Raw genomic sequence first — 23,962 nt, 5'->3', positions numbered from 1 at the left:
CCTGAACTTCCCAGGTGAGGCTGGGGGTGAAAGTAACAACAGGTGAGGGTCACAGGACCTGCTGGGAAATAAGAAGACCGAGGCATAGTCGAGCGCCTGGAAACAGCCCAGCGTGGGGCCACAGTGAGCCTGAATGCTCCCCTTAAATCTCCAGATCCTCCCTTTTCCTTTTCTCCCCTCCCTACATCCCAGTTCTTTTCATTCTCGAGCTTTTCACCTGCTGCTTCTTGTGCTCCTCGCACCTCCTTGTGGCTAAAAGTATCCACTGCAGCACTGACTGCACCTGTTCCTGGGAAAATGCTGGAAAATCATGGAATGTGGAGGTCGAAGGACGTTTGGATATCGTTTTACAAATAATTTCCATCTTTTTCCGGAGTAGTAAAACCCGCCTGAGTCAGGATTAGAGCTCAGGAGTCCTGGTTCCTAGACGATTTCCCCAAATGGGCTGTCATTGACTAAATCTTTGAGTGGGAGTAACTTGTGGGATTCAGGGTAGGAAATGACCGACCAATCACTAAGTTGTTTTCGGGGCCAACGATATGAATGAAGTGAAAGCCGGTATAGTTTAGTGCTTAAGCAGGTAGATCTGGAGAACGATGAAGTTGGATAAACCCTGCCACATCACCTCCCTGAGCCTCAGTGTCCTCATCTGAAAATGGGGAGGAAGATGGTATATAACCACTTTACTAGCGTGAGACGGCACACAGAAAGCCCAGCGCCTGGAGCATCATATATACAGAATAAATTGTAGACCTACATGTAAATCTGAAAACTATAAAACTCTGGGGAGAAGCCAGGAGAAAATCTTTGTGATCTCAGGTTAGGTAGAGATTTCTTAGATGAGACACAGAAAACATGGTCCGTAGAAGAAAAAAAAATTGATATATTGGACTTCATAAAAGTCAGCTGCTTCTGCTCCCCAAAAGGCCATTTAAGAGAATAAGTCAAGACATGATAGTGAAGAAAATATTTATGGGGCACCTGGTTGGCTCAGTCCATGTGACTCTTGATCTCAGGGTTGTGAGTTTGAGCCCCACGATGGGTGTAGAGATTACTTAAAATCATTTTTTTAAAGAAAATATTTACAAATCACATATTTGATAAAGGACTTGTATCCAAAATATATAAAGAACTCTCAATAATTAGAAAGTAATACAGCCCAACAGGGGGGCCTGGGTGGCTCAGTTGGTTGGGTGTCTGACTTCAGCTCAGGTCACGATCTCACAGATCATGGGTTCGAGCCCCACGTCAGGCTCTGTGCTGTCAGTGCAGAGCCCGCTTCAGATCCTGTGTGTCTCTCTCTCTCTGCCTCTCTAGCCCTACCCTCTCGCTCCTGTGCACGCTCCCTCTCTTTCTCTCTCAAAAATAAATTAAAAAAAAACATTAAAAAGAAAGAAAGCCATACAGCCCAACCAAAAAAAGAAATGGGAGGAAGATTTGAGCAGACACTTCACCCACGAATATAGACACGTGGCATATAAACACATAAAAATCTTCAACATCATTAGTCATTAGAGAAATACAAATTATAACCATGATGAAATGTATTACACACCTATTAGAATGTTTACAATCAAAAGGCTGAATGTTCCAAATATTGGTGAGGGTGTGGGAGATCTGGAACTCACATACACCGCTGGTGGGAACATAAAATGGTACAACCATTTTGGAAAGTGTTTTGAAGTTTCTTAAACAGTTGCATGTTGATTTACCGTATGACCTGACATCCCAGTCCGAGAGCAGTGAAAGCTTATGTCCATACAAATGCTTGAGCGTGAATGTTCGAAGTAGCCTTATTTGTAATAGTTGAAAACTAGAGACAGCCCAAATGTTCGTCAACAGGTCAACGGATAAACACATTGTGGTGTATCTACATAATGGAATACTATCCGGCAATAAGAAAAGGATGAACTATTATTAATACGTGCAACAACATCGTTGAACCTCAAAATGATGATTCTGAGTGTAGGAAGCCAGAGAAGGGAGAGTATATGTTGCATGAGTCCATTTATATAAGATTTCAGAAAACACAAACTAATTTATAGTGACAGAAAGCAGATCAGTGGTTTCCTGGGGATGAAGCAGCGGTGGGGCAGAAGAGAGGGATCGCCAAGGGATATTAGGACACTTTCTGGGGTGATGGATATGTTTACTATCTTAATTGTGGTAAGGGTTTCATGGGTCTGTACAGATGTCAAAACTAAGTTTATTGTGTGTCAATAAAGCTGTTTAAAAAAAGAAAATTACAGTTCATAACATAGTATGTTGGGGAGTTTCAAAGTGAAGTTGTGACAGATCAGTCCCCATCTAGAGACTGATACTTCTGTGATTTGCGGTGCTGGTGAGGCCAAGCCCTAAGCACTCTATCCTCACAGGCCATTTTGCTTTCCAGAAGATCTCCCATCTTTGTGCTGGAACCTTTGGTCAGCCAATGGTGAGTAGGTGCCCTGGCCCAAAGGAAACTGAGAGAAAGGAAACCCATTGGGCGTCCACTACCCCTCCCACCCCCTACTCTGGGTGCAACCTCTTTTGGGAAATCCTCGAAACCTACATCCTTCCATGAGCTTCTGATAGCAGCATCCTCAGAGATGGACTGCGAACCATCTTGCTGACCTCCAGACAACTTGGTCCCTCCCTCTTCATCAGACTTTTCACGAACTGCCTTGAATCGATCTTTCAGATGCTTGCCCATGTTTTCTTTCCTTTTTCCTTTTTATATTTCAAGTTTTTACTTAAATTCATTAGTTAACATACAGTGTAATATTAGTTTCAGCTATACCATCTAGTGATTCAACACTTCCATACAATACCTGGTCCTCATTGCAACAAATACCCTCCTTAATCCCCATCACCAGTTTATCCATTCCCCCCCCTCCCCACCCCTCTGGTAACCATCAGTTTGTTCTCTATAGTTAAGAGTCTGTTTCTTGGTTTGCCCGCCTCTCCCCCGCCCATGCTTATTTGTTTTGTTATTTAAATTCCACATACGAGTGAAATCATACCGTATTTCTCTTCCTCTGCTGACTTCTGACCTACTTAGCAAAATACTCTTTAGCCCCATCCATTTTGTTGCAAATGGCAAGATTTCATTCTTTACTTATGGCTGAGTAATATTCCATTGTGTGTGTATATATATGTATATACACATGTATGTATATATGTGTGTGTACATATATGTATATATATGTACGTGTATACACACACTATATCTTCTGTCTTTATCCATTCATCAGTTGATGAACACAGGCTAGTTCCATAGTTTGGCTATTGTAGATAATGCTGCTATAAACATTGGGGTGCCTGTATCCCTTTGAGTTAGGATTTTTGTGGTCTTTGGGTAAATACCTAGTATTGTAATTGCTGGATTGTAGGGTAGTTCTATTTTTAACCTGAAGACATGTTTAAACCTGAGCATTTTTGCGCTAGGTTTGATGAAGGATGGGCAGTTGTGGAGAAGTGTGATAGGACAAAGGGTATGAGGTAAGTGTAGTTAACTGGGGGAAATTTAGCAAGGCTTGTTTGTTATGATTCTTTTCTTTTTAAAAATTTATTAATTAATTTTTTAACTTACATCCAAGTCAGTTAACATATAGTACAACAATGATTTCAGGAGTAGATTGCTTAATGCCCCTTACCCACTTAGCCCATCCCCCCTCTCACAACCCCTCCAGTAACCCTCAGTTTGTTCTCCATATTCAAGAGTCTCTTACGTTTTGTCCCCCCTCCCTGTTTTTATATTCTTTTTGCTTCCCTTCCCTTGTGTTCATCTGTTTTGTATCTTAAATTCCTCATATAAGTGAAGTCATATGATATTGTCTTTCTCTGACTAATTTCGCTTAGCATAATACCCTCTAGTCCCATCCATGTAGTTGCAAATGGCAAGATTTCATTCTTTTTGATTGCTGAGTAATACTCCACAGTGTATATATAATACACACACACACACACACACACACACACACACACACACAGCACATCTTCTTTATCCATTCATCCATCGATGGACATTTGGGCTCTTTCCATACTTTGGCTATTGTCGATAGTGTTGCTGTAAACATTGGGGTGCATGTGCCCCTTGGAAACAGCATACCTGTATCCCTTGGATAAACACCTAGTAGTGCAATTGCTGGGTCGTAGGGTAGTTCTATTTTTAATTTTTTGAGGAACCTCCATATTGTTTTCCAGAGTGGCTGCACCAGTTTGCATTCCCACCAGCAGTGCAAAAGAGATCCTCTTTCTCCACATCCTCACCAACATCTGTTGTTGCTTAAGTTGTTAATGTTAGCCATTCTGACAGGTGTGAGGTGGTATCTCATTGTGGTTTTGATTCGTATTTCCCTGATGATGAGTGATGTTGAGCATTTTTTCATGTGTCGGTTGGCCATCTGGATGTCTTCTTTGGAGAAGTGTCTATTCATGTCTTTTGCCCATTTCTTCACTGGATTATTTGTTTTTTGGGTGTTGAGTTTGATAAGTTCTTTATAGATTTTAGATACTAACCCTTTATCTGATATGACATTTGCAAATATCTTCTCCCATTCTGTCAGTTGCCTTTTAGTTTTGCTGATTGTTTCCTTTGCTGTGCAGAAGCTTTTCATTTTGATGAGGTCCCATTAGTTCATTTTTGCTTTTGTTTCCCTTGCCTCCAGAGTCATGTTGCTGCGGCCAAGATCAAAGACGTTTTTGTCTGCTTTCTCCTCGAGGACTTTGATGCCTTCCTGTCTTACGTTTAGGTCTTTCATCCATTTTGAGTTTATTTTTGTGTCTGGTGCAACAAAGTGGTCCAGGTTCATTCTTCTGCATGTCGCTGTCCAGTTTTCCCAGCACCACTTGCTGAAGAGACTGTCTTTATTCCATTGGATATTCTTTCCTGCTTTGTCAAAGATTAGTTGGCCATACGTTTGTGGGTCCATTTCTGGGTTCTCTATTCTGTTCCATTGGTCTGAGTGTCTGTTCTTGTGCCAGTACCATACTGTCTTCATGATTACAGCTTTGTAGTATAGCTTGAAGTCCGGGATTTTGATGCCTCCAGTATTTGGTTTTCTTTTTCAAGACTGCTTTAGCTACTCGGGGTCTTGTCTGGTTCCATAGAAATTTTAGGATTGTTTGTCCTAGCTCTGCAAAGAATGCTGGTGTTATTTTGATAGGGATTGCTGCCCCATGTTTTCTACTAGATCAACATATTTCCTTTTTGCCATGGCTGTTGGGAAGCTCACAGTCAAGGATGGTGTCCACTTGTAACGATTAACTCATTCTAGGGCCTAGTAACAGGTCGTTTCTTGCTTCCTTTAGCTGATTTTTGTTATTGATTGATTGCCTTTTAAAAATTGTTTATTTATTTATTTTTGAGACAGAAAAAGAGAGTGAGCGAAGAGGGCAGAGGAAGAGGGAGAATCCCAAGCAAGTTGAGTGCTGTCAGCACAGAGCCCGATGCCGGGCTCGAACCCATGAACTCTGAGATCATGACCTGAGCTAAAACCAAGAGTCAACGCTCAACTGACTGAGCCACCCAGGTGCCCCTAATTGATTGATTTCTATATTTGTTTTTAATATATCTGTTCTTTGGTATGTTCTATCTTAGGAAGTCATCTCAGATTCTTTACCCAAACAGGTGCAGTTTCAATCATCGTGAAAAGAAGAAAAAGTCTCCTGTGCTCTGCGAGAGGTTAGGGGGCATGCCCTGTACATTATCCTCATGACCCACCGTATCTGGGAGAGTACATAGCATGGGGAAAATGCTCATTAAAAATATGCTAAATACATTATATAATTCCTAATACTTATGATGTTCGTGGCTCTCCCCATGGAAAGTTCTGTAAGGACACTGAATGACAATCGGATGTGAATCTTTTCTATTTTCTGTCTCCTGTGGCACCTGTCTGGTAACATCAGTGCAGCGGCTAAGATGCCAGTTTTCCTTTTATTTGGTGCCTGGACTCCGCTAAATGTCTCACTGGACGGACAGCCTAAGAGGCTCACAGAGAACTGTTGCTCCTCTAAGAGAAAATCAATGACAAAAGTCTGGTACTCAGTGTTTCCAGTGGTGGCAGTGTCCTTGGTAACCCATCTCTCTCAGGCTTGCCCCCCAACTCCCACCTCCCAGAGTCTCCGCCTGGTGCGTTATGAACTTAACTCACTCTCTTGAAATCAGAGGCTCATCTTTACCTCGTGATTCAATGAGGACAGCCATTCTGAGCTGGGAATGGCTCCCTAGGGACATCTGGCTGCAGCCGAAACTGCCCATCTCTCAATCGTTCCTAACAAGATCCACATCATGCACATTTCAAAATGGCCCAATCGGACTGTGCTCAGCATGGCTAATGAAAGATTTTAGCCTTTGGCAAAGAAATGGCAGGGTTGGTTAAAATCAAACTGTTTCATTTAAGACTGATGGTCTTTTAACAAGCTCCCAAGGAACCCATGAAAGGGTCTGTAGAATAAAGCAAATAATCACAACCCATAAACAAGGACCCTTTAGTGGAGATGCCACACCTGTTTGCGTTTTTACATTCCCTTTTTTGTTCTTCCCCCCGCTGTGTGCTAAGGATATAGGGATTTTGATGATGAAAAAGAAAAAAAAAAACACCAAAACCAGATTAGATCACGTGCTGCTGGTTCTCAGCCAGCTTTACTAGATTGCATCTCCCAAATGAAGAAGTTGAAATTTTTGTTTTGACATTTAGGAGCTTACAGGACCTGACTGCCACCTTCCTTTTTAAATACTTGCTCCCCGTTCTCTGTCATCACGTGTCCTGGGCTCGGGCTGTCCCAGCCAGCTCTTGGTAGCTTTGCACTTTTTGCTTATCTTCCTTCCTCTGCATGAAGTCTTTCCTACTCCCACCTCCCCACTCCACCCTCCGTCATGTCTACAGAACTCAAATTCCTTCCCTAGTGAGGAGAGGAAGCTGCACCTCCCTATGCGGGCGGAGTTTTGCTTGCCCTAATTCCATTGGGCCCGGATAGCAGATAACTGTCCATTTCTGCTTCTCCCCAAGACCCTACACTACCAGAGGGCAGAGCCTGGGTATATAGGGTTGTATCTTCTAGTGCCCAGCCAGAGCCTCGGATAAAGGAGGCTCTCATAATCATGGGTTGTGGAGCAGCGTGTTCTTGTTCTTTTTAAAATCAAGTTTTAGGGGCGCCTGGGTGGCGCAGTCGGTTGAGCGTCCGACTTCAGCCAGGTCACAATCTCGCGGTCCGTGAGTTCGAGCCCCGCGTCAGGCTCTGGGCTGATGGCTCAGAGCCTGGAGCCTGTTTCGGATTCTGTGTCTCCCTCTCTCTCTGCCCCTCCCCCGTTCATGCTCTGTCTCTCTCTGTCCCAAAAATAAATAAACGTTGAAAAAAATTAAAAAAAAATAAAATCAAGTTTTATTAGTTCAAAACATGCCATACGTTCATGCTCAAAAGGTACAAAAGAGTCAAAAGTCACCCTGTTCTCTAGACACCAGATTCCTTTCTATGTAAACAACCAATATCATCAGCTTTTTATGAATCTTTCTAGATATATGTAAACATATATATTTCCCCCTCCTTTTTAAAAAAGTTTATTTATTTTGAGAGAGAGAGAGAGAGCACGTGCGCGAGTGGGGGAGGTACAGAGAGAGAGAGAATCCTAAGCAGGCTTCATGCTATCAGTGCAGAGCCCAACATGGGGCTTGAACCCACAAACTGTGAGATCATGACCGAGCTGAGATTAAGAGTAGGATGCTTAACTGACTGAGTCACCCGGGCGCTCCCTCCCTCCTTTTTAAAATAAATGGGATCATACTTAAACAGGTTTGCACTTTGCGTTTTCACATTACTATGCTCATATACACCTACTTAAAAATTTTTTTTAATGTTTATTTTTTAGAGAGACAGAGACGGACAGAGCATGAGCGGGGCAGGTGCAGAATGAGAGAGGGTGAGACAGAATCCAAAGCAGGCTCCAGGCTCTGAGCTGTCAGCACAGAGCCTGACGCGGGGCTCGAACTCACAAGCTGTGAGATCATGACCTGAGTCGAAGTCGGACACGCAGCTGACTGAGCCACCCAGGTGCTCCTCATATACACCTATTTTTAAAACTTACTTAACCAATTAACTATTGATAACGTTGACATTGTTTTTATTCTTGTTATTAAAAACAATGCTGCAATGAATAATCGTGTATATTTGCCATGTTCAGATGTGTAAGAATTTATGTAGGGAGAATTTCTGGAGGTGGGATTTCTAGGCCAATGGGTGTGGGCACTTTTACTCTTGATCATCATTGCCTAATTGTTAATTATAAGGAATGTGCAGTTTCACACCCATCATCAATATATGACAGCCTCTGTCCCTGCACCTTTGCCAACACAATGTGTTACTAACTTTTGGGCAAGTTCCATTAAAAAAATTAAAGTTAGACTTCATTTTAAGTGTATATGCGTGTGACAAATTCACGATCACCTCTTGGATTGAAAATCATCAAAAGTATCTGGGGATGTTAACAATCTGGAGATTCTAACCCCATGTTCTTGGTTAGACTCCAAGTAATTCTTGGTTGACTCCAAGGATAATTAAGGAATGTGGTCGAAAATGTCATGGATAGCCAATTTCTTTAGTAAAGAGGTTTTATTTTTGTGGCGAAATTTACAGATTTTAGATGCATTTTACATATTAATTTTGACCAGTGCGTACCTTCCTACATTTTCAAGAATTTAAAGCATAACCTGTAGGAGCCAGCTTGATGAACACACGGATGTTTTGGGTAAGATTTTGTGTATCTTCCGATTATTTTAGTTAAGAGATCACTAAAGAGGTCGGAAGATAGTCTGGAAGCTGCTCTATAGTCGTCTTGTGAGGATTAAATGGCATGTCCATAATACTTTTGTCACAGTAGCCGACACATAACAGGCACTCAACAAAATAGCTGTAATTATTAGTTAACAAATATGTTGTTGTAGGGGTGATGGCAGATTAAAGGGCTACTTTGGTGATCTAATCTGCCCTCTTGGAGGTTAAGGGCTCTGGAGTGCGATAAATTCCTCTCTAGCACTCATTAGCAGTGTGACTTTGTGCATATTCCCTAACTTCCCCGGCCTCAGTTTTCGCGTCTGTAAAGTGGAAGAATAAAATCCAAGGCTCAAGGTTTGCCATCAGCTTAAATGTGCAAGTGCCTGCTAACACTCGTCCTCTTCTTTCTTTTCAATCTACTGACTGGAGCCATCCAAGAACCTATCAAACAACCCAGTAAGCCCAGGAAACCAGAGGGCTCGAGACCAGGGCGGCGCGAGCACGTCAACTGTGGCCGGTGCGCCGCGCGTCCAAGGGGAAGAAGGGTCAGGAGCGACAAGCCGTCGCCGAGCTCCCCCAAACCATCCCGCTCCTCCCCTCTGCGAAGGAGACCCCGCCGCCATGCAGGCCGCCGCAGCCGGACGATCACCCCGGCAACGCCGCCTTCCGGTCTGCTCGGCCCCGCCCACTTCCGGTGCCGGCGCCGCGCGTCATCGCCTGGGGACCGAGAGCCGGTCTCGCGAAGGGCGGTGCGGGGGCGCGGTCCCGGGTGGAGGGCGGCGGAGCTCCGGGGGCGCGCGGCCTGACCTCGGCGTCGCCGCCGGCACGCGGCCATGGAGAGCGGAGGGCGGCCCTCGCTGGGCCAGTTCATCCTCCTGGGCGCCAGCTCTGTCGTCACCGCCGTCCTGTACTCCGTGTACCGGCAGAAGGCCCAGGTCGCCCAAGAGCTCAAGGTCAGTGCTGGAGCCAGCCTGGCCTCAGCCGGGTCACCCCTGCCCCCGGTCCTGGTGAGCCCCCGGTTCGCCTTGGGCCGCTCCAGCGTCGGAAACTTGGCCAAAGGGGAAACCGGCCCTGACAGGTGTCGCTCCGCCAGTCCCTGGAAGAGCTAGGACCAGAATTCGGGTTTCGTAATAACCGTTTCACTGCCCCCTTTTTTCCGAAGCCCCTCTCATTACTCGGAATCTCGATTTCATGACTTTATTCGACAACTATTTGTTGACCACCGACTCTGCTCCAGGCCCTCGGGGACCAAAGTCCCTCCCCTCACGGAGATCGCATTCTGGTACAAGCAGACAGACAGTAACAAGTACATCAGATGGCATGACAGATGGGGAGAAAAATACTACAAAATAATGCGGGGAAGAGAGGAAATGCAATGCTGGAGAAAGGGAGGTTTGCTATTTTAAATAAGGTGACATTTAACAGAGCCCAGGAGGAGGTGAGGGAGACCGTGCAGGTGTCTAGGGGAAGAACAATTCGGATGGAGGCGATAGCAAGTGCAGAAACCCTAGACTTTGCCCATTTATGTAACTACTCAGTTCCTTGCTTCTACAGACTCTTCCTTTTTAATATTTTAGTTATTTTAAAAATAACCCTTCCTTGGGCTGCCCTTTACAGCTTAGCACCTTCTCATCTTTTTTTTTCTTCACGATAATTTTTTGAGGTAGAGAAAATGACAGTTCCCTCCAGATTGCAAAGCAGGAAATTGAGAGTCAGAGGAAAGGTCTTACAGCTGGTCTGGTTGGAACTTAACGTGAGATCTTTTGATTCCAAGTGTGGGATTTTTTTTTTTTTTTTTTTTTTTTCCTGATTGACCACATTGCTTTATCGTGAATGTCTGGCCCATGAGAGATGGACCTCTTTAGGTCGGAGGCAGAGTCTCATTTGTGCTTTGTCTTTCTTTCCTTCTAGGTTCTAACTCTGTGCTTGACGAGTGATAGATGCTCAGTAGATATTTGTCGATTCCTTTTGGCTGAAATGTCCCAATATCGCAGTTAGGGCTTAACTTGACATTTATTTGAAGAAGGATTCCTAAACCAGACTCAGCTCATTATCATCATATCGTTTTCAGTGGAATCCCTGCTATCGAGGGGAGTGTTGGAATCCATCTGAAATGAACTGGGTTACCACGCAGTTGGATTTGTGGTGCATATGGCCTCCTCGTGAGATTCCAGCTGCCCAGTTGTTTTTCTGATTATAAATAAGTCACTCCTGAAGTGATTGGCTAGGAGTGTAACTGATAACTTCACTCGCTGCCTCTCAAAGTCAGAAATCAGGTTGGCATCAGGCTGGCTGAATGTGGGAGCTTTGAAACTGTGAACTCTCCAGGATCCGTTTTCGAAAAGTCTTGCCAGTTAGTTCCCAAATGAGGATGAAAAAGCCCCTTCCTGGAAAGAGTCGGGATTCCTAACATTTTAGAGTCTATTCTCTTGATCAGACTGCAAAATTTCCAGAGTAGGTTTGAGTCTTATCCTTGTGGATCTCTCATGGCGATGGGAATACATACTGCATGCCTGCTATGTGCCCGTCCCTGGGCTAGGCTCTCCCACACCTTAAAGCTTCATTTAGTACACCTAAAACTCCGGTGAGATTTTTCTCCCCAGGTTTTTAAAAAGTTTTTTAATGTTTACTTATATTTTGAGAGAGAGAGAGGGAGATGGAGGGGCAGAGAGATAGAAACAGAGTCTGAAGCAGGCCCTAGGCTCTGAGCTGTCAGCACAGAGCCCAATGCGGGGCTCGAACTCACGAGTTGTGAGACCATGACCTGAGCTGAAGTCGGGCGCTTAACTGGCGGAGCCACTCAGGCACCCTATTTTCTCTCCAGTTTTTTGAAAGTTTTGGAAAGGGACACTCAGGTAAATTAGGTTGCTCAAAGTCATAGTAGGTACACTGGAGCTTGATTAAACCCCAGGTCTTTCTGACCCTATTCCCACTCATCTTTAAAAAAAATTCTAGGGGCGCCCGGGTGGCTCAGTGGGTTAAGCGTCCGACTTCGGTTCAGGTCATGATCTCGCGGTCCGTGAGTTCCAGCCCCGCATCGGGCTCTGTGCTGACAGCTCAGGGCCTGGAGCCTTCTTCGGATTCTGTGTCTCCCTCTTTCTCTCTCCTCCCCCACTCACGCTCGGTCTCTCTCTTCTCAAAAATAAATAAACGTTAAAAAAAAAAAAAAATCGAACTGGCCATTCTGTGGTGGATACTTTCCCAGTTGTGTGACTTCAAGCAAATCACTTCACCTCTCTGAGCCTCCGTTTCCTTGTCTGTAGTTGGGGATAATAATGTCTACTGTATAGGGATGGTAGGAGCATCACATGAACGTATGCACTTAAAGTGTGTAGCTTAGTGCCTGGTGTATACAGCTGACCTTGGAACAACATGGGTTTGAACTGTCCGGGTCCACTTATCCGCAGGTTTTTTCTGATAAATACAGGATGGCAAATGTATTTTCTCTTAACGATTTTTTAAAAAAATACTTTTTTTTTTTCTCTAGCTTGCTTTAGTACAAGAATACAGTGTAAAACACGTATACAAAATATGTATTGGTTGACTGCTTATGTTATCAGTAAGGCTTCTTGTCAAAGTAGGCTATGAATAGTTAAGTTATATACAGATTTTCAAGTGTGGGGGGGCGTCGGTACCCCTAACCCCTGCATTGTTCAAGGGTCAACTGTAGTGAGTCTGAGTGGTTATTCTTTTTTTTTATTTAAAAAAATTTTTTTTTTCAACGTTTATTTATTTTTGGGACAGAGAGAGACAGAGCATGAACGGGGGAGGGGCAGAGAGAGAGGGAGACACAGAATCGGAAACAGGCTCCAGGCTCTGAGCCATCAGCCCAGAGCCTGACGCGGGGCTCGAACTCACGGACCGTGAGATCGTGACCTGGCTGAAGTCGGACGCTTAACCGACTGCGCCACCCAGGCGCCCCTGAGTGGTTATTCTTTAACGTATTCATCAGACACCTATTGGGCGCCTGCTAGGGGTCAGGCACTGTTCTCGCCACTAGGGGGGGGACAGCAGTGAACAAGACAAGCAAGGTCCCATCTCCCAGAGTTGAATAGTCCGGGGGAGGGAGACAGATAACAAGTCGATAGACTGTAAGCGTGAGTTGCTAGGCTGCTATTTGTATTATCCTCACAGGGTAGGTGGTTAATAAGTTTGTATTGACGTGGCTCCTGTCGTTTACTGTATAGCACTAGCCTCACCTCACAGTGACCCCAGAGTGCCAAGTCCCCCCTCACTCCCAGAGGCTTTACTTGCCTGGCATCTTCAGATTTGTTGGCGGCGATATGCCGCAAGTAGGGAGTGTCCTTCCTTCATCCCTGAACGCCCAGCGCCCAGCACAGTGCCTGGCGCATGGATGCTCAGGACACGGTCATTGATTTTATTAATTCTGTCTTGTTTGTGATGCAGCGGGCGCCAGGCGTGGTGGGTCCCCACGCGCGGTAGGTCGGAGGCTGAACGGAGGGAGGGGTGGCAGGATTAGGGAGGTGGCAGCGGCGGTCACCGTGCTCACCTGCTTGTCCAGGGGTAGGACGGCGAACGGGAAAGCGGGAGGATAGCGCCAGCAAACAGAGCCTCGCCCTGCAAAGTGAAGGCTCTCCTTTCCTGCCATGCGTAACGGGGAGCACGGATGGAGACCTGCTCAGAGACCCCGCTGCCCGGGCCACTGCCACGCGTCTGGCACCCGTTTAGGTGCTTTCCACGTAAGCCCTTTGGATGCGCAGTTCGGTGTCGTCAGGAAGAGATTAAATCATGGTCAGTCTATGGTATGAAGACTGATAAGTTCCTTTGCTGTTTTCACCAAAAGAAGTTAAAACGCAAAGGAGGGTATGTTTCCAATAACAGGAGAAAGAATGTCCACGGCGCCCCGGTCTCTAGATGGCACATGCCTGGTTATGTGGTACAACTTCTGGGACACAGCTTGGGGACGTGGTTCTCCACACGCTCCTTCCTGCCTGATTTCCTCATTCTCCCGACGTGAGACAAGCAAATAGTCATTTTCTTGTTTGGCCTTTAGGTTTGATAGAACGCGCAGTACTCATCAGTCAGCGTAATATGTTGTTTGCGTTTAGGGAGCGAAAAGAATCCACTTGGGTGAAGACTTGAAGAGCATTCTTTCAGAAGCTCCAGGAAAATGTGTGCCTTATGCAGTTATTGAAGGTATGTTTATTTATTGGTAAAATTAAAAACTTCCTCTTCTAAAAGTTTGATAAAAATCTTGGCTGACATCGAGGGCCTTTTGTAGCCTTGGGGCAGTGGTCCAGAACTTGGGCTTCAGGGTCAGAAAGACCTGGTTTTGCTCTGTGATCGTGGGGGCAACCACCGAACCTTTCTGAACCTCCCTTGCCCCATCTGTAAAGGAATTCCTCCCTTACAGGGCTGTCGTAAAGCTGAAATGAGGGATCCTTGTAAAGTGCTTAGCAGAGCGCCCGCAAAACATAACCTGCCGTGATAATCATTTTCATCATTTTGATTAATTAAGCTCAAACCAGACGAAATGTAAATCACCGTAAAAGGAGAGGGCGGAAGAATTCTTCAGAAGGCGAATAATTTGTTTCCGTTTAGGAGCTGTCCGATCGGTTAAAGAAACGCTTAACAGCCAGTTCGTGGAGAATTGCAAGGGAGTGATTCAGCGGCTGACCCTGCAGGAGCACAAGATGGTGTGGAATCGAACCACCCACCTCTGGTACGCATCCCCTCTCGCCTCGCCACCCCTCACGGTCGGCTCGGACGCTGGTGTCCCGCACAGACCAGTTTCTTCATGCTGACAGCGTGCTTGCGTGTGGTCTGAGGGCCTCTTCCATCAGAGTCCCCGAAGCATCTTGTTCAAATGCAGGTTCCTGGGCTGCGTTCCAGACCTACCGAGCCAGCATTCGCACCGTGGGGGGCGTGGAATCTGTTGGTATGCCCACTGAGTTTGAGAACCACCGATTTATGGCATGGGTTCGTGAATTCAGCATCTATTGCAACAGTTTTGTGCCATCACACAGACAACCGTTTTTCCAACTGACCTAGTTTTTTGTGTGGTGTTGTTTTGTTCTGTATTTTGTTTTTTACCGTGGTAAGAGCGCGTAACGTGAGATCTACCCTTCTGGCACGTTTGGGAGCGTGGCAGGCAGTGCTGTTACTTCCAGCACATCTCCAGACTTTCTTCACCTCGTATAACTGAAACTTTATACCCATTGTACAACAACTCCCGTTTTCTTCTTCCCCAGCCCCCGGTGACCACAATCTGCTCTCTGTTTCTATGAGCGTGACCTTTTCAGATCGTCGTGTACGTGGAATCATGCAGCGTTTGTCTTTCTGCTGAGTGGCCCAGTTCGCTCAGCACGACGTGCTCCAGGCTCATCCCTGTTGTCGTCGCAGACGGCAGAGTGTCCGTCTTTTCTGTGGCCGAGTGATGTCCCACTGTGTGCGTGTCACGTTTTCTTTAACCACTCAGCCGCTGACGGGCACCCAGGTTGTTTCTGTGTCTTGGCTCCCATGACCAATGCTGCGGGGAACAGGGGAGTGCAGCTACCTCTTTGAGATCCTGATTCCAGTTCTTTGGGATGTAACCCCAGAGGATTGGGATTGCCGGATCATATGGTAGTTTTTGTTTGTTTGTTTGTTTTTTAATGTTTATTTATCTCGTGAGAGAGAGAGAGAGAGAGAGTGCATGCAAGCAGGGGAGGGGCAGAGAAGGGGCGACAGAGGATCCCAAGCGGACTCTGTGCTGACAGCAGAGAGCCCGACGCAGGGCTGGAACTCATGAGCCGTGAGATCATGACCTGAGTCGAAGTCAGATGCTTAGCCGACTGAGCCACCTGGGCACCTTTGTCGTAGTTCTGTTTTTAATGTTTTTAAAGAAATCGGATGTTTGTTTGAATGTGGCAAAGAGAAATAAATGGCAGAGGTGACCCGTGACAGTGTTTATTGCCCACTGGTATTGCCCGAGAACCTAAAAAATTGAGCTTCCCTATTATGAGGCACTTGGATAGTAGCGATTTGTGTGTATTCTTCTAGGTATTTCAAACTTTATCCTGTCCTGGCATTTCGGCCATCCCGTCTCTGCCTGGGCAGGAAGTGTTTGCTGTCCTTCATTTTATCTTGGGCTCTCTTGCTGTCTTAGGAATGACTGCTCAAAGATCATTCACCAGAGGACCAATACGGTGCCCTTTGACCTGGTACCCCACGAGGACAGCGTGGACATGGCCGTGCGAGTGCTGAAGCCCCTGGACTCCCAGGATCTGGGCCTGGAGACTGTGTACGAGAAGTTCCACCCCTCCATCCAGTCCTTCACTGATGTCATCGGCCACTATATCAGCGGCGAGCGGCCCAAAGGCATCCAGGAGACCGAGGAGATGCTGAAGGTTGGGGCCACGCTCACGGGGGTCGGCGAGCTGGTCCTGGACAACAACTCCGTCCGCCTGCAGCCCCCCAAGCAGGGCATGCAGTACTATCTAAGCAGCCAGGACTTTGACAGCCTGCTGCAGAGGCAGGAGTCGAGCGTCAGGCTCTGGAAGGTCCTGACGCTGGTCTTCGGCTTTGCCACATGCGCGGCCCTCTTCTTCGTCCTCCGAAAGCACTATCTGCAGCGGCAGGAGCGGCTGCGCCTCAGGCAGATGGAGAAGGAGTTCCAGGAGCACGAGGCCCAGCTGCTGAGCCGCGCCAAGCCTGAGGACAGGGAGAGTCTGAAGAGCGCCTGCGTCGTGTGTCTGAGCAACTTCAAGTCCTGCGTCTTTCTGGAGTGTGGGCACGTTTGTTCCTGTGCCGAGTGCTACCGTGCCTTGCCGGAGCCCAAGAGGTGCCCCATCTGCAGACAGGAGATCACCCGGGTGATTCCCTTGTTCAACAGCTAACAGTCTGGAAGCCCCACAGGTAGATGTGAAGGGACCCCCCCCCCCCCCCCCCCCCCCGCCCAACCTTCTCAGGAATTTTCGTCTTGAGGCCTTTAGCAGAGCAGTGATGGGGGCAGCTGTTATCCTAGGTACGACCGAGGGAGGGGACTGGGGGAGTCAGATCTCACGCCTCTAGCACTAGATGATGCCTTTCCACCCTGAGGGGGACCCTTCCAGCACTGCCTCAGAATCCCAGCCCCACCCTGGCTGGGTGTGGTGGCCTTGCATTCCTTCCTGGAACCTGAGGAGTGTGCGTGTGACTGACAACACCTCATCGCTCAAGGGCCCAAGCCAGTGACCTCTAGCTCTTCTGTTCCGGTGTCTTCTGGTCCTTTCTGGGGAATTGCTCGTTCCTGTGGACTTCAGCCTTGAGTGACTCAGCCAGCAGGGAGGCAGAAGTCGGGCTCTGGGTGCGGTGTGTGTCTGGAGGAGCTGCCTCTGAAGAGACTCTCAGTCTTGCTTGTACCCCAGGAGGAAGCCAGGCTGGCCGCGTCACTCGTGTCCCTTTCCCTCACCGGCTTACCTCGTAAATGTGTGCACATGTGTGTCAGGACGGAAGAGAGTGAAGTCTGGCATTTGCCTTCTACCTAAAAGATGGGAACTGCTCGGCAAGCTGAAGAGCGGTCACTTGAAGGGACAGTTGCGCTGTCTTGCGGTCCCTGGTGGTGAAGACGGCAGCTTGGCCGCGGCCCTTCCGGTGATCTAAAGGCAGGGCCGTCAGAGCGCTCCTCCGGCCCTGGTTGGGACCTCCCGAGACCTGAGGGGGCCTGAGATCAGCTGGAAAGGCATCGCCACCTGAAGGAAGCGGTAAGGCCTCTGCAGCCCCGGCCTCCCGGCCATCTCCGCTTCCCTCCAAGGCTGTCACCGAGGACAAGCAGCCAGCCAGCACCCTGAGCACAGAGCCTTTTCCAGGGTCCCGCCTCCTCACGTGGCAAAGTTAACATCCCGTGGGTGTAATCACATCGCCCCCTCTGGATTGCCGTTCACCCCCTCACCTGCCAGACAAGGAGGGGAACCTCTCACCCCCTCCGGGGAGTCGCAGTCTTACACACAGCTCTTCTCTCCCTTCCCTGGCTCTGAACATCCATCCCCATCCTCCTCTGTGTGGGGGCGGTGGGGGTGCTCTCAGGGGGCTGACTCCGGTTCTATGCAGCGTCCGGTGTGGACAGCACAAATTAAACACGTTACAACCAAGTGTTAGCCTGTTGCTTTGTCAACAAAAGTTCGATGGTTAGGCTGAGGCTTGCCCGAGATGGAATGGAATCCCGCCGCGGTGGGATGATCTAGGGACCTCAAGGCCTCTGTGTGTATCTTCTTTCTCTGTAGAGAGGTGGCTGGGGGCTCCCACGCACAGGTGGTGTGCAGCTTGGGGAGGCGGAGGCCTGGAGGAGGGCGTTCCGGAGGCCAGCCTGTAGGTGGCGCTGGCCTCACTGAGACAGCCGTCTTTGAAGAAGTCTTGACCAGAGGGCCAGTGAGACCGTGGGACAGCCGTGGGGGGCTGGAGGATAGTGGGGAGGAAACTGACGTTTAGAGTGTTGTACTCTGTGCTCTTTCAAGCTTTAATTTCAAGGCAGGTTAATCCTCACAAAACCTGCAGGCTCTCATGGCATCTGTCACAGTCAAGGAACTAGCCCAAGAGGGGAAGTTCACTGGGCTGGGGGCTTGCAGCTGGTAGGTGCTGGCTCTACATTTAAACTCCCAAGATGTTTTCAAAGCCCCCTCCTGCTGTGGCAGTGGGGCTGGCTAATTTCCTCCGTGTGCGGGAATATCCCCCAAGGTATCGCTCCCATGTTAGCGGAGGGGCCAGCTGTGCAGGAACAGGCAGACGCGAGAACCCTTGTGCCTGTACCGAGTCCTGTCCGGTGAGGTGGGAAGAGTTTGGGTTTCCGTGGAGCTGCCTTGGGGTCGGGCAGGGTGAGGGGGTGGCCGAGCGTCCTGAAAGCACCTGCCCCCTTTGTCCTGTCCTTCAGGCCTTTGGCAGAGGGTGAATGAGCCGCCTGCGGTGGGTGTGCGTGGCAGTCTACCAAGAGTTCAGCCCTCGGCACAGATTTCATGCAAAAAATCAGGCCAGAGTGATCGAAGAGGGAAGGCAGCCTGCTCTACCCCAGCCCCGCTCAGATCTGGGCAGATCGCATCTGCCCCAAGTGTTTTTCCAAGTGGAGCTGGGGGAGACCCACAGCAGCACACTGTCCCTGCCCTAGGAAGTGACAGCTGATTGGGAACATGGGCACACATATCCTCAGGTTCTGGATTTGAGGTCCCTGCTAGGTCCTAGCCCAGCTGGGGCTGGGACTGTCACAGTCTCGTTCACCTGTGGCAGTTCCCACCTTCCATCCCGGGAGCCTCGTCTCCAAGAAGGTTGAACAGGACCTATGCTGGACGGAGATGGGCCCAGGCTGGGAGCAGGGCATGACAGGGGGGCGAGGACATAGCGGTTAGTTCTGGACTGGCCTTGGGATAGTTGAGAGTTTTCAATTCTTTGCTGATTCAACCCTTATGCTCACCACTTTAATCCTAGGCAAACAGCTTTAGAAGTCATCTTGAATAACCACTCCTGGCTTTGAACGTCTGCTAGGCACTTCATATGTGTTGATGTGTGTGGTCTACGAAGTGGATATTGTCATCCCCAGTTTACAAGTGAGAAAAGGGAGGGTTATGTTTGTGCTTACAGCCACACATCCTCAGGAGCCAGCCAGCGTTAGCTTCCTTACAGGCCTTGTTTCTTAGACTTAGGGCAAGCAATCAGGGGAGACTGAATCACCCCTTTTTACAGGTTATGTGATGTGCTGAAGGCTACCAAGGTCTGACTATAATGCCTAATGTGATAAAAGACCAAAGGCAGTTCGTCTTTTATCACATGAAGCCCGAGAGGCTAAGAAGGGAAGTTGTCCAACAGACAACCGAGTATTACAGACACACAGTGTTTTCCAAGCCAGTCAGCACATTAACAATCACGAGTCACACCCTGGTTTTACATACCACAGGGTAAGGCTTTGAGGTTCCCTAGCTTATCTTGATGAAACAGGAGCTGGAAGGCAGGTCTTTGGAATCCTAACCCATTCAGAATTATGATAGAATATTCTAGAAGCAACAATATGTGGAACAACTAAAAAGCAAATAACATGCAGAAAAATTAAGCAAACAACAGCACAACAAACTTGGCCAATCTGACACCCTTTATCACCCTGGTCTTAGGCCATGAAACCCCCAACTGGGTGATGGATCCAGTGCTGATCCCACAGGGCCTCTGGAATGCTCAGAGAAAGAGTTTGGTATCATTGACGAGCACTTACTCATCTAACAAACACTTGCTAAATGTATATTCTGTGTCTGGAGATGCAAAAATGAATAAAACAGCCTCTGCCCTCAAAGGGCTCAGAGTTGTCTTAATAAACCCCAGCTGTCTGAAAGGCAAGTAAACCCTATTGGACGGGTGTGGTGACTGTCAGTTGTTGGGAATATATGTGGTCCACACAATAGCGTAGCTAGGATGGGCCTTTGAAATTGGCCTGGTTAGAGCAGATTCCCTGACCATTTAAAATAAACCATCCAAGGGCACCACATCATTGCTGAAGGAGAGCCAAGCAGAGAAGATCTACCCCACAGAGCCCAGGATGACCTACTTAAAACACCAAGTTGATCGTGTCCCTTCTCTGCTTAAAGCCTTTCCCCAGGCTCCCTGTCATCTCCAGGCCCAAGCCCTGACTCGTCCATGGCGTCTGCAGGCCTGTGTGACCCAGCCCCTGGCCACCTCTCCAAGCCTCTCTGCAGCTCTCTTTCTCACACCTGTGGCTCCGGCAGCAAAGGCACTGAGGTTCCTGAAATGTGCCATGCTGAGTCCTGCCTCTGGAACCCCAGATCTTTCTTCACCTTGCTAACATCTACTCACCCTTGAAAACTCAGCTTTAGGTGGTGTCTCCTCCCTTCCTAGATGCCTAGGCAGAGTTAGGGCCCCTTCCCCTGAGATTCCCTAATAGAGTCTTCCCTTTCCTGCCCTTAACCGAATTGCCCACGTCTTGGGCAGTTTCCGTATCTTAGTTCTTGCCAGGCACGATGTTTTGGTCGTCACTGTGCACTCATTAGAGCTAACTTCAGGCTTGCTCTTCGCTAGGTACTCACTAAATGCTGCACGTGACTGATGCCATTTAACCCGCATCGTGAGTTACGTGTTTGCATCATTCTTCCTTTAAAGAAAAGGAAACCAAGGCCCAGAGAGGTCAGGGATCTTGCCGAGCTCACAAGAGAGACAAGATTTAAGCCCAGGTGGTCTGACTCCAAGCCCAAGAGCTTAAGCAATGAGTGTATGTGGAGTGAGTGAGTTGATTAGTGAGGGAAATAGGTGTGGGGAACACGGTTCTGGAAGGCTGCCTGGGGCGGGGGGTGGTTATTGGACCAGAGATCTGGGCCATGACTTGGTTGTAAGGAGTGAGGGAAGAACCCCTCTTAGGGCCTCGAGCCAAGGTGGATAAATTGTGTCAGAGAAACATCACGTCCAGCAAGCTGACCAGAACCTTGAGGACTCCACACAAAGTTGGCACAACGTCCCTGTGTGGTGGGAAATAGTCTGGACTGGCAGCACGAAGGCTGGCCTGCTCTCGGGTCCTGGCTGTGTTGCTGTGTGATCTTAACGGAGTGATCTAACCTCTCTGGGCCTCAGCTCTATCTAGAAAAGGAGCAAGTCGGATTAGAACCTTCCAAGTCTCCATCCAGCTCTGACAGTTGGCGTCTCAGAGATGGGAATGCATGAGGGAGTGAGGAGGGCGGTTTTGAGGCTCTCTTTGGGGCTGCTGCTCTGACAGATGAGATGTGGGCCCTCTTCAGGCTTAGCTGCCCGCAAACAGCCTCAGGACCACGTTCCCATGAAGCTGGGGAGATCAGCACATTTTCTCTCTAATTAGATAGTGGTAACTTATCAATTTTGAATGGGAGAAGTTTCGATGTATGATGTCCTGAATTGCTCCCTGGAGTGCTCATTAGTCACTTCCCCTGCAGCTGCCTTATTGTTTTCCAGATGCCAGCCGAGGGACCTGGCATTTCCCTTTCCCAAGAGTAGGGCACACGAGGCTGAGCTAGTGACACTGGCTTTGAGCAGAGGGGCTGACTGGGCCTGGGTGAGGGTCCGCCTGGTAAAACTACAAGGCCTTCATCGCTTACCCTTTATCCTCTGTCCCTTCCGGAGCGGCCTCCCGTTACGTTCCTCAAATTCAGATCCCTCCAGGGTTGGGCCATGACTCTGGAGAGCCACAACCGAACTCAACAAGCATTTATTAGGCACCTCGTGTGCCAGGCACCCTGGATCCGTAAACCTGAATGCTCTCTAGGCCGCGGGGAGGGAGTTACAAATGAGGTCATGTTAATCTTCATGTCCAAGTCGCCACAATTGCAGACCTCCCATCCCCTCATCATCTTTCCTAGTATTTAAGGTGCTTCATAGGGTGAAGCTTCATAAATGCTTGCAATAAGTTTGTCCATAGTCTTTATTTCTTCCTACCCTTCCTGACTCAGGACTCTGCCGGCCATCTGTCCTAGTGCTGCAGTGTCTACCATGACCTCCAGGTGGCGCTGTGTCCCCACGGTTGAGGACGGCTCGAGGACTCGGGTGTAAACCAAGGCCGCGTTTCCAAAGGTCAATTTTCTCTTCCGTTCCGGGTGGGGAACAGGCCTCAGAGGCCTGAGAGCCCAGTCAGAGGAGGATCCTGGGCTGCTGATCCCAGGGCCAGCGGGCCACAGCCCGGAAAGGGGGACAATCAGGGATTTTCTCTTGGGTTCCTTCCTATCTCTGCCCGAAGGAAGCTGGGTGCAGATGTGAAAGTTTTGAGAAGCCCAGAAAATTCTGGGAGGGGGGGGGAACAATCCCACATTTCTCCCCCGATAATTTTCCAGGCATTCACATCTTTAAATATACTAACCCAGGCTTCTTTCAACAAAAATGAGATATGCATAATGCATCACATGTTCTTAAAATACCCAGATGACTTCATACTGGTAAAGGATGCTGAAAAAAAATTGTATGGCATAGATTCTGATTCTCCCCTCCACCGGAAGCCTTTTTTTCCGCGGAGAAATCCTGCTTCTCTCAGCCTGGCCTGCCGTCCTTGCTCTGGTCTCTTCTGTGCTGTCTTTGCCTTTGGCCCCTCGTCCATGTACCCAGCTCCTCTGGCCCCTTCTCGGCTGCTTGTATGAGACACAGCTGTCAACTGCTTTCCTTGGCGGTCCTGCCTCTTGTCTGCCCTGTTTGCCTCTTGCTTTCCAGTGTGTGTTAGAGTGTCTTCCTCTGCGTGTGGATCTGTCTTCCTCCTCGAGGCTTCCTTTAGGCTCTCTGCTTCTGTGGGTGTATTTCTCACCCGTGCCTGGCACCTGCCCTCGCAGACGGGATTTCCTTCTTCCGCAGCCCCTGCTCAGCTCCGGGTCTGGCAGGGCAGGGTGGGGAGGGCCTCTGTGACCGTGCGGTGACCGCTTCTCAATTCCACTCTCCCTATTACATATGAAGTTCCTTTCCTCAGAAGAAAGGGCCCTTCTGTCCACTCCTGGCAGGCTTTGGGTGGTAAGACTCCCAGCATGGAGCTGTCCCCTGCTCTTATCTGAGTGACCCAACAGCCCCTACATCCAATCCACACAATCTCCCTTTGAGGCTGGTCTGGTTACCCCTCCCCCCCCCCCCCCCATTTTATAGCTGAGAGGAATTCTGGCTCAGAGAGGGAAGTGACTGCCTCAAAGTCACACAGGTAGGAAGGGGTGTAGCTGGGAGTGACCCCGGGTCTTCTGATTTACTCTCTTTCACTTGCTTTTCACTGGGTCCACTAGATAGATCTCTGTGCTGGGAGGCCTGGGGTCTTGGTCAGGGCTCTCTCTCCAGCCAGGCAGTTCACCTTCCTTGTTTGGGACTGACTTTTCCCTACCGTATGGTGGAAAGTGTCTCTCCTCTGCCCTGCCAACCTTACCGGTCATCATGGACATTAAATGGCGTTGCATCCATGGGATGGGAAAGTGCTTGAGTAACAGTCCATGGAGGCAGAAGGGTCCAGAGCCTTGCACAGCCCCCCAGTGGGCTCAGAAGTCAATGGCCACTTTCCTCTGCACAGGCTTGAGCTGCCACAGGTCTGACCCCAGGTTTGGGGGAGAGTCAGGGGTGAGGGCCTCTGGGCTTAAGATGTTAAAAGCCTTTTTATTGTCACAGGAGACTGGTGGGGAATGTCTTTTATAGGACCAGTCCTGCATTCTTCATCTAAGGGGCCGTAAGGGTTCAGAGATCCCCTGGAAACTGGGTCCACAATTTTCTGCTACTGGGAAAGAGAATCTATCTCTTTTATCAGATTTCCAAGGAGTCCTCA

The 23,962-nt window shown here is 48.6% G+C and overlaps 1 protein-coding gene across 1 annotated transcript; it reads left to right on the top strand.

The window, feature by feature from the left end:
- The first annotated feature begins 9,446 nt into the window (after positions 1-9,446).
- On the top strand, positions 9,447-17,825 carry MUL1 (mitochondrial E3 ubiquitin protein ligase 1). The gene is made up of 4 exons (XM_045475920.1): positions 9,447-9,707; positions 13,824-13,911; positions 14,317-14,437; positions 15,863-17,825. The coding sequence occupies exons 1-4, from the start codon at positions 9,588-9,590 to the stop codon at positions 16,590-16,592; spliced, it is 1,059 nt and encodes a 352-aa protein (XP_045331876.1). The 5' UTR covers positions 9,447-9,587; the 3' UTR covers positions 16,593-17,825.
- Positions 17,826-23,962: the final 6,137 nt, after the last annotated feature.

The sequence above is a fragment of the Leopardus geoffroyi genome, chromosome C1 (assembly GCF_018350155.1).
Source record: "Leopardus geoffroyi isolate Oge1 chromosome C1, O.geoffroyi_Oge1_pat1.0, whole genome shotgun sequence".
NCBI classification, from domain to species: domain Eukaryota; kingdom Metazoa; phylum Chordata; class Mammalia; order Carnivora; family Felidae; genus Leopardus; species Leopardus geoffroyi.
This window is presented reverse-complemented; position numbering and strand designations above follow the sequence as displayed.

Bases quoted from the DNA above. Each gene is read 5' to 3' on its own strand.
- MUL1 (XM_045475920.1), top strand. From the start codon at position 9,588: ATGGAGAGCGGAGGGCGGCCCTCGCTGGGCCAGTTCATCCTCCTGGGC. The intron at 9,708-13,823 runs GTCAGTGCTGGA...GTTTGCGTTTAG, and splicing joins AGGTCGCCCAAGAGCTCAAG to GGAGCGAAAAGAATCCACTT. The intron at 14,438-15,862 runs GTACGCATCCCC...TTGCTGTCTTAG, and splicing joins AATCGAACCACCCACCTCTG to GAATGACTGCTCAAAGATCA.